Source organism: Tarenaya hassleriana, unplaced genomic scaffold (genome assembly GCF_000463585.1).
Source record: "Tarenaya hassleriana unplaced genomic scaffold, ASM46358v1 Cleome700, whole genome shotgun sequence".
NCBI lineage: Eukaryota > Viridiplantae > Streptophyta > Magnoliopsida > Brassicales > Cleomaceae > Tarenaya > Tarenaya hassleriana.
The window spans coordinates 6,960-16,930 of NW_010969550.1; the positions used below are offsets into that span (position 1 = coordinate 6,960).

General features: G+C 36.0%; 2 protein-coding genes and 1 non-coding gene across 3 annotated transcripts in view; 2 read left to right on the forward strand and 1 right to left on the reverse strand.

Annotated features, from left to right (window-relative positions):
- Window positions 1-2,732: 2,732 nt before the first annotated feature.
- Window positions 2,733-6,329, forward strand: LOC104801606 (QWRF motif-containing protein 9-like). Its single transcript, XM_010524925.1, has 7 exons — window positions 2,733-2,815; window positions 3,012-4,283; window positions 4,638-4,757; window positions 4,955-5,071; window positions 5,170-5,256; window positions 5,724-5,831; window positions 5,944-6,329. The coding sequence occupies exons 2-7, from the start codon at window positions 3,150-3,152 to the stop codon at window positions 6,040-6,042; spliced, it is 1,665 nt and encodes a 554-aa protein (XP_010523227.1). The 5' UTR covers window positions 2,733-2,815; window positions 3,012-3,149; the 3' UTR covers window positions 6,043-6,329.
- Window positions 6,330-6,446: 117 nt separating this feature from the next.
- TRNAK-CUU lies at window positions 6,447-6,519 on the forward strand. The gene has a single exon. It is a non-coding gene; the product is annotated as a tRNA-Lys (tRNA).
- Window positions 6,520-9,729: 3,210 nt separating this feature from the next.
- LOC104801607 (zinc finger protein ZAT10-like) overlaps window positions 9,730-9,971 on the reverse strand; it is an 876-nt gene continuing 634 nt past the window's right edge. Inside the window, exon 2 of the mRNA XM_010524926.1 lies at window positions 9,730-9,937. Coding sequence (XP_010523228.1) covers window positions 9,730-9,937 — 208 coding nt within the window. The remainder of the gene's footprint in view (window positions 9,938-9,971) is intronic.

Here is a 9,971-nt window from a genome sequence, read left to right on the forward strand (position 1 = left end):
TTAATTGGCATGACAAATGGCAAATTTTAAAAAATGAAATAATATACATTACCAAAACCTTTGCGCTCCAAGTTGGTATTCTATTCAATCAAAATCCAATATCTTCTATTAGAACAATATATATATATATAAGCTCATTGCTTGATACAAATTTAGGTAATAAATAAATAAAATTAGTTATGGCAAGATGATGACACAAATAAGACAATTAATATGCTGATGCATGCCAAGATTGAATTTTAAGGATGCTCCTCACTAATCAAACATTAATGACGCCAAACGCTTTGTTTCAAGCTAAAGCAATGGATAACTAATCATAGGATTAGATGTGGTGGAGACATCATCCATCGCATGATTAAGAATACATTACCTTCTATGATATCCAATGATGCATATCTTCCAATTTCAACCCTAATTCGTGAGGGAGTTTTGAATTCCGGATATCAAAGTCACCCAAATGTATGGTAGTCATATCATTGGGCTAATTAATGATCCTTAATAATAATAATAATTAAAACCCTAATTGTGCCATGCATCCATTAATTAAGAAGCAATGCTAATATATTACACGCTCATACATATTGTGGAAGTGATTGTTGGATCACATCTTTTGTTGGAAATCATTCTTGTTGAATGGTGATAGAATCATGATGGAGAAGAAGAAGATAAAAGGAAAAGAAAAGGGAGATAAGAAAATGTTTGAGTGCCAAAGAAGGAACTAAAGCTTTTTATTTTTAGGAGAGGTCCCTAATAATCTTATGGGGCTTTGATCTCAGTGGCATGCATGTGTTCTTGTCTTTAAAGTTTTTTTTTTTTATATTCCCATTCAAGCATTCATATATTCTTTTTTTTTACCTAAATATTTTTTTCTTTCCATGAACATTATTCCAATGTATTTTTTTTACTGATTTTGGTAAAAATCTTTGCATATTGAATGATATTCATGATCGTGTCAAATGGATACTACATATAACAATACACAATCATGAAAAAAAATATTTTACTGAAAATTCTGTTTCTCACTCAATAACTTTGTATAATATTGAAATAGAAATTAAACAAATGATTGAAAATTATTGAGAGTTAGAGTTATCTTTATAAAATTATATATATATGTCTCTAGTATAAATCTAAATATTTCAAACAGATACTTTGCTACCCAAAAAGTGAATCTCCTGTTCAGTTTTACAAAGAAAAATTAATGGTAGTTTTTATTTTAAAAAACATTGTACTTTTTTAATGATATTGAATTAGAAAGTAAACAAATCTAAGTATTTTAAACGGACATTTTACTATCTAGAACTCGAGTCTCTACTTTAGCTTTACAAATAAAAATTATGATAATTTTATTTTACAAAGAAAAAATGTAATAATTTTCAATGATAAATATGTAATATAACATTAAATTAGATATTAAATAAATTCAATTATTTCAACCAAAGACTTTGGTGTGTACATTCTAAGTCTCCTCTTTGGTGTAGTTAAAGTCTCAATCCAATTGTATACTACGTATTTTTTATTGTCTAAATATTTTTTTTATTTTAAACGACTGAACCCAGTCGTGCAATTTTTGGTGAACTAGTGATAAGAAATCATATTTCGCATTCGAATCGAGTTATGGAGAAGAATGTTTAGATAAATAAATATTTATTTTCGACAACGGCTGATTCTGAATATAGAAACTAATTAGATCGAAAACTCAGTAAAATATATATTACAAAAAAAACAGTCATATATGTATATATGTATGGATGTAAATAATAAAACTTGCAAATTATGGTTTTATTTAGGCATGAAATTAGAGTCTTATATAGTCGAAATTACACTTCCACGCAAGGATCATCAATGGCATGGGAAAGTAATAAGCAACACAAGAAATTAAATTCATGGTCCAAGTTTTTCTTCTATTGGCTTCTCTTTTTACGTTTACTTGTGACTTTTTAAAGTAAGAGTGTTAGATCCTTTGCTTCAACAAACACATTTATAAACAACAGATACAAATCATAGCCTCTATTCCTCCTTTATATCCCTTTCGTTGTTAGGTTAGGTGCATCCATATTTACCTACGATTTAAACCAACACTTATTAATAAAACCATTACAATATGTAATTCATCGTATAGCTATGTGGCTTGTAACATTAAATGTTTACTAACAATAGAGATAGTGGACATATGTCTAGATCATTATTATTAGCACGGGTTCTGTCCCAATTAAACAAAAAATAGTTTAAATTTTTAAACTAATTTATATAACATTAATAAAAATAAATAATAATTACATATATCCAATAAAATCAAACTAAATTTCTTTATTTTTATCGTCATCATTAATGGACAATAATTTTTTTAAATGTTTTCTTGACTCGTGATCGTGTAATGTGCTGATTTGGCAACCTTACAAAATGTTAAACAAAGCATATAGAGTTTAACGTGTAGAGGAGTTGGGTGAACAAGGTTGTTAAACAAAACTTGCAAGAATCTTGGTTCACGAGTTTTGAAGAAAACGTTTTTCCATTTGGTCCCTGAATTTTTACATATCTATATTTTCACCCCAAACTACGTAAAGTTGGAAAATAATCCCCACCGTTCATTTCACGCGCTAGCTCAATCACCAGGTTACCTCAATTGGAAACATTGCACGTGCGCCTTTTTAAAAATCTAATCTGCAGCGTAAAAAGCAATCTACATTTTAAAAATAAAAAATTAAAGAAAACGTGGGGGTATTTATGTAATTAACGGCGACAGTTATGCTCCCCAAATCTCTCCTCTCATTAAACTCCCTCTCCCTCTCTCGCTCGCCGGCGTTTCATAACGGTCAGTTTCTCTCTCCCTTCACTGCGAATTCAAAAAGTGAAGCTCTCTTCTTTTTCACTGCAAAATCTCATTCTTCTGATTCTCTGATCATTTTTTGCAGAAGCATATTTTTTCCTTCCCATCATTGATCTCCCTCTCTCTCTCTCTCTCTCTCTCTCTCTCTCTCTCTCTCTCTGAGTCTTCTCTGTTTTCGCAGGCTTTCCTGCGTTTCTTTTTTGTGTTGTGCTGAATTAGGGTTTTGGAAGTAAGCTTGTGGAAGCAGGAGATGCAGAATTCTTAGTTCGATTGATTTATTCCGGTAAATCGAGGAACTGCTTCGCCGGAAGTTTGCGGGATGCCGGCTCTGCGCTCGTCGGAGCCCGAAGACGGCGTCGTCTCTCATCAGCGGCGGAAATCACGAGATGTTCCGTCGCGTTACTTAGCTACGCCTTCTCCGTTTCCGTCCGTCTCTAGTCCTTTTTCTTCTTCTTCCTTTTCGAAGAGATGTCCCTCGCCTCTGATTTCGGCGGAGGCATCGGCTTCGGCGACTTCAACCATCGTCAAGCGTTCCCAATCTGTGGGACGAAGGATTACAGGCACTCCCCGACCGGAGATTTTCAATTCGGGAGCTAAAGACGCCGTACACACGGTTCAGAGAATGCTATTCACTTCGGCGAAGAGCTTGTCTGTGTCATTCCAGGGAGAGGCGTTTTCGCTCCCCGTGAGAAGAGCCAAACCGGCTCCATCTCCGTCTCCGTGCGGTACGAGGAGAGGCACACCGGAGCGATGCAAGGAGTTAGCCGCGACAGCAATGCATGGAAAGACGGCGAATCAAACAGAAAATTCTAAGCCATCGGATGTTCACCCATGGCCGAGGCCGCAGCCAAAGAGTTCCACGAGTAGGGGTGTCGATCATGCAAATGAAAGGAAGAAATTTGGTGGATCTGGTAATCGCGTGGTCAGAGCCCTTCAGAGTTCTTTGCTCCATAACAGAGCGGCTACAGATGGAAGACTATCACTGGATTTAGCTAATGATGCGAAGAAACTGGAGGATATTGCTGACATTATAGTTTCTGCTTCTGACACGGTCTCTGGCTGTGCAATTTCTACCAAAAATGCACTGACCACAACATCGAAGAAGTTCGGGGTGGATATCCCATTGCTGTCACCAAAAGGGAAAGCGAATAGCATATATACACCAAGTCGTCCAGCTTCGCCGAGCAGGATCAACACACCAAGAGCCTTGAATTCAATGAGAGGGACCAGTCCTTACAGGGGAAGAAAAGGTATGGTGGGTGGTTCGAGTGGCAATGTATGCCTTTCGCCATCGGTTTTGAGTTTTGCAGCAGACGTCCGAAGGGCGAACGTGGGGGAGAATCAGGTGGTTGATGCTCATGTGCTGAGGCTTCTTTATAACACGCTGTTGCAATGGCGCTTTGTCAATGCCAGAGGAGATTCTGTGCTCTCTGTCCAGAAGTTGAATTCTGAGGTACAAACACTTGGTTTTCCGAATTGTTGTCCTTCCAAGTTTCAGCTTCGAATTCTTTTGGTTATTAACATTTTGATATAGCTTGTAGGTTATTAGACGATCCGAAAGCATCATCTTGAAGATGAACTCATGCCTGCTTATGTTTCTTGTGAATCATTGAAATCTTAAGCAAAGATGCATGCTATATGGCAGAAAATTGTAGCAATAGGCCAAGAATGGCAATAATAGATTACAAATTTGGTTGTTGCGTCCCGAAAGGAAGCAAAACAAAGAGCTTGGTCAGACGAAAGGATTGGCTCAAAGGTCTGTTCTTTCCTTGAGGATTCTGATGTGTTTCTTGTTTTTCTACTTCAGAGAACTTTATGCACCACATGGTTAAGTGTTTCAAGGCTGCATGATTCTGTCAGAGCGAAAAGGAAAGAACTCCAGATGCTGCAGGGGAACTTGAAATTGGCTCACATTCTCAAGGGTCAGGTTAGGGTTTGGTCCATTCTTATTCCCTTCTCAGAAAGTTCATCACGTTATCGTGCCATTCGCCTTCGTCCTCGGACTTTTTAACACTTGGCTGCAGACATATGTCCATCTTGACACTTAGATTGATTTGATTAGCGTTTGCGAATGTACTTGTAGTTCCTTGCTTGTGAGTGTGTGTGTGTGTGTGTGTGTTTCAGGTAACATATCTGGAAGAATGGTCTATGATAGATGGTGATCACTCTTCTTCTCTAGTCGGAGCCATTGATGCTCTCAAAGCTAGCACAATCCGGCTTCCAGTAGTTGATGGAGCAGTGGTTTGTGCCTTCTCTATATCCGCACACCTTCTCTGTCTTTGTACTGTATTGGCTTCGACAGGGATAATGAGAACTCATAAGATTTTTCCAACACGCAGGTAAATGCACAAAGCGTTAAAGACGCAATCTGTTCAGCGGTTGATGTGATGCAAGCAATGGCATCTTCAGTTTCCGTGTTGTCAAAGGTTATCTTCCTTTCCTCTCTCTTTCGTTTCCTGTCTCTTTTCTCTCATCGTTAGCTTCCATCACTTCAAAACATGTCATCCTCACTAACAGTTACCGCCATATGTTGGTACTGATGGTGCGGGTTATCTAGACGTCATTGGACAGGGTAGGATGTATATCGTATTCTAGACATAGACATGACATGATGGTCCAACGCATATCCTCGGATTCACAGTGTAAAATAAATGTTAGGAAAGAGGGAGTATACACATTAAGAGAACATGACTACTATGTTTTAGAAACTGAGGGAGGGCGTGGATCTAGTATCCGAGTTTTTCGATGTACCCGACTTCGGCCTTGCCCTTTCATCCGACCAAAATATCTATATTCTTCTTATTCCTGGAAACGTGAGACTGTGACAAGATAAAATGGATCAAACAATCTAATTGCATATAAGCACTCCTCGATCAATTTTATCGAATGATAGGCCGGAGAAGTCAGCTCTTTGGCCACTGAACTCGTCAAAGCCGCCGGGAAAGAGCTTACGATGATTGAGCAATGCAAAGATCGCTTGTCCGCAGCGGGGGCCACGCAGGTAAGAGTTTAAAAAAAAAAAAAACTATGTCCTCATCGTATTTTGAACGTTCAAATCTTTTGGTCTGACCATTTGATGATGTTCGATCGTATTACAAACGGTGGAAACACAGGTGAGAGAATGCAGCATGAGAACTCATATCCTACAGCTGCAACAAAGTTCACGACCAAACCGGAATCAGATTGCAAAGGCTCAAGCTCAACCTTTATAGGGCTCCTTTCGAAACTAACACATTACAACTTAGCTTCATTTTTTTTTCCCTAATGGAAATGATCGTTTAGGGAAGAAAGAAATAAAGAATCAGATTTATATTTTCATTGAGAAAAACACAGCCAGAAAAAGAATCATATTTTGACATTTTTTTTTTAATTTTACAGAAAAAAAAAAAGAACAATTACTGGCAGAGTGTAGAAGTAATTTGTGTAAATATAGGGAGTGAAGGGAATTGGTGTTGAAATTTTCTTTTCCCCTGTGTAATCAAGTTAATTTACAGTTTTACCATACGGAAATGCATGGATTTATTAATTTGAATTGGAGAAAAAAAACATTGAGGAAAGATAAATTGTGATTTAACAAAATTTGGTATGTTATGCGAATAAAGTTTATAAACAACAAGCCCGTCTAGCTCAGTTGGTAGAGCGCAAGGCTCTTAACCTTGTGGTCGTGGGTTCGAGCCCCACGGTGGGCGTTTCTCTCTTTTGTTTTCTATCGGTTGCTTGTCCATGCCATAGAATTTGGCAAATATATCCGATTTTTTTTTTACTATCCAAATTAATATTTGTATTCGAAAATGATATTTTTACAAATTTGTTGAGATCTTTACAATGGTGGGCTAACCGAGAATTAACAAGTGGATGCAAAATTGTTGAGAAAAAGTCAAAAACAGCCATACAGTTACGTTAATTCATCCGTACCAAATAAATTCCACATCCAACTTGAAAGCGAATGCAAACGAACACAGCAAAGTTGCAACCCTGTGACTGTTGACTTTCTAATTATTGATTTAAAACGCCACCGATTCTTTTAGTTCGGTTTCAAAAGCTGCACAGCCATACAGTTACGTTAATTCATATGTACCAAATAAATTCCACATCCAACTTGAAAGCGAATGCAAAAGAACACAGCAAAGTTGCAACCCTGTGACTGTTGACTTTTTTCCAACATTGACTTTCTAATTATTGATTTAAAACGCCACCGATTCTTTTAGTTCGGTTTCAAAAGCTGCCGCGTAAATGGCTTTGCTAAATACACGATTAAATAAAACAAAATCAAATTCAACGTAAAGAACCCATATTAAATCAATCATAAAAACCAAATTTTTAAGAAATTAAATAAAAAAAAAGAAAGAAATATAAAATAGGAAACGGTGACACCTAAGGAGTAAGGGCGAATCATAGAGTGTAAGTGGTCGGCTCTGTTGTCACAGCCCAAACCCAAACCATCTGCCTCTTCACTTCACTCCCCCTTTTTTTTTTTAGTACGCCCATATTTTTCTGATTTATCTCTTACAATTTCGTCGTGTTCTGCTGTTTTTTATTTAAAATTTTTCCTTTTAAAAAATTAGACATATTCAAATTTTTATATTGAATTAAGTGTGCTTCATGAATAACATTTTCCATTTTCCATTTTCCATTTTCCATTTTCCATTTTCCATTTTCCATTTTCCATTTTCCATTTTCCATTTTCCAATAAATTTTTGTTTTTATTACTTTTATATTATATTCAGAACTATTTTTTATCATGAGATATGAAGAATATCTAAGTCGATGAACATATAATTATTTTATTATTGGAGAGGAATTATATATACCAGAAATAATCATCTCTGTTTAATGTTACTTCTTAATCGGGATAATATCATTTGTGTCCCTTAATTATTTTGTGTCCGTACATTATTAATATCCAATTATATATATATATATATATATATCCCTAAATTTTGTTTTATTTTTTTTATAACGAACTAAGAAAGTTGTCAATTTAACACGCCGAAAATTAAATATTCTATTCAGTTGTTTAATGAAAAAAATGGTGTACTTTACGAACGAAAAAACACTATTAGTATTAGCCATTTTATTAATATATATATATATAGATATGTATGTATATATTCGTTAGCACTTAGGTAACCGGAGATCTATTGTCGAAATGGTGAGTAATGAGGGTAATAAGTACGTGTACCTACTTGTGTACACATTGCATGGACAATGGACATATATACACACACACACACACAACGCAATACGAATTATACCAAATGCCCGCCACGGAGAAATGTTCCATACGAATAATGATTGGACATGGACGGACCACAATTAAAAGTTTTGGTTGTTAGCAGTTATAAAAATTAATGTATTATAGCATATAATAATAATGTACTTGTGATATGGTTAGAAAGCCACGTAGAGTGACAACAAATCCGAGCTGCCACTATGAACAGCATCTCTCCGGTTGGCCGGTTGGTCACATGCATTAGCTTAAAAACTCCAAACAATTAATTAATTAGTTAATTAAAATTGTACACTCCTAATCAAATACATACAATCTGACTATATCAAAAATTATTGATAATTATCAGAAGTTGTTCGGAACATCAACTTAAATTACAATGGTTCGATGAGTTGTTAACAAATTATATAATTAATTAATGATCCGGGACACGTGTAGGGTGGGGAAACATTACGGTAAGTGGTGTGATTAAGGGTGTTACATTTTGTAATTAATCAAACAGTCAAATTGAATAGCACGGAATAATCGTAATCAATCTGGTGTAAAAATTGAATGGTTTGTGATTTTTCTAGTTTCGAAAAAATTGAATTTGAATTGAATCGATTTGAATAAAAAAATAACTGAAATACATAGATTTTTAAAAAATAAGTTCGAATCAAAATAAGAAACAAACCAAAATTATATAAAAACTAAATGAGTATAATTTTTTTGTAATCGAAATAATCGAATCCAAATATAATTAAATCAAATCCGAATCGAAATCTGGAATGAAGACGACTAGTCGTGATAGTTTCCCAAAAAGGGGTAAAATTAGGGGTGACCAATTCAGGTTTCGGTTCGGATTTGTTTCGGTTATATTCGGATTCGGTTATTTCGGTTATAGAAAAACTATAACAAATTTCGGTTTGGTCCGTTTCGGTTATTTTTGGTTCGGGTTCGGTTTAGTTTCGGTAAAAAGTTTATTTTTTTAAAGAAATTATCGGTTTTTTCGGTTATTTTTTTTAATTCGGTTCGGTTTTGGTTTTTTCGGATTTAAAAAAATCATAACCATTCGGTTTTAATATCGGATTCAGTTCAGATATGGTTATGTCTTATTCGGTTTAGTTCGGTTCGATTATTCGGTTAATAACCAAATGACCGCCCCGCCCTGTATAAAATACAGAAAGCGGAATTTTACATTTTTTTAGCCGCAATTGTAATGGAATTAACGTCATTTATTACACAAACTGCGAAATGACACGTGTCGTTTGTAAATAGCGACTGTAAAGCAGCCTGCCTCGAACCTAATATGACCTCATCCTCATCTCAATCTTTCCCCCGTTTGTCCTAACCCAAAAATCTAAACAACAATCTTCACAACGGTCCACGGATTGCAATTTTTTTTTTTTTTTTGTAACAGAAGTAGGTCTTACGTGTATTATTGACAGCGCGTTGGACCGTAGATTGAATTTGGCTATTTTTAAACAGAAGTTGGAATTTAATCTAAAAACGAGATGATGAATATTTAATTGAATTATGCCCAAAACACCAATCTAACCGAAGAAACTGTTTTTTATGTACAACAAAGAATTTTTCCACACTGACCAAAAAAAAATTTGAAATCCAAACCCTAAAAAAATTGTGTTCCTGATTCCATTAATCACGTAACCCTTTGGATTTCTCTGTGGCTTCAGAGCGAGAACAAGAGGCGGGGCTTCTTCGCCGGCATCGGGCTGATGACTTCGTCGCCGTCACCGGAGACGAAGAACTCGCCGGCGGCGACATCCGGCATCGTCGGGAGGTTCAGGTCGAACTCACGTTGGCTCTGTTGGCTGACGTGGCTACTCGACCCTACGCCCTCCGACGAAGTCACGACGTTCTGATTCCCCAAAGCAACGCTGTTACAGCCGTCGTAGTGGCAGTGCTTGTGGG

Bases quoted from the DNA above. Each gene is read 5' to 3' on its own strand.
- LOC104801606 (XM_010524925.1), top strand. From the start codon at position 3,150: ATGCCGGCTCTGCGCTCGTCGGAGCCCGAAGACGGCGTCGTCTCTCAT. The intron at 4,284-4,637 runs GTACAAACACTT...TTTCTACTTCAG, and splicing joins TCCAGAAGTTGAATTCTGAG to AGAACTTTATGCACCACATG. The intron at 5,257-5,723 runs GTTATCTTCCTT...ATCGAATGATAG, and splicing joins CAGTTTCCGTGTTGTCAAAG to GCCGGAGAAGTCAGCTCTTT.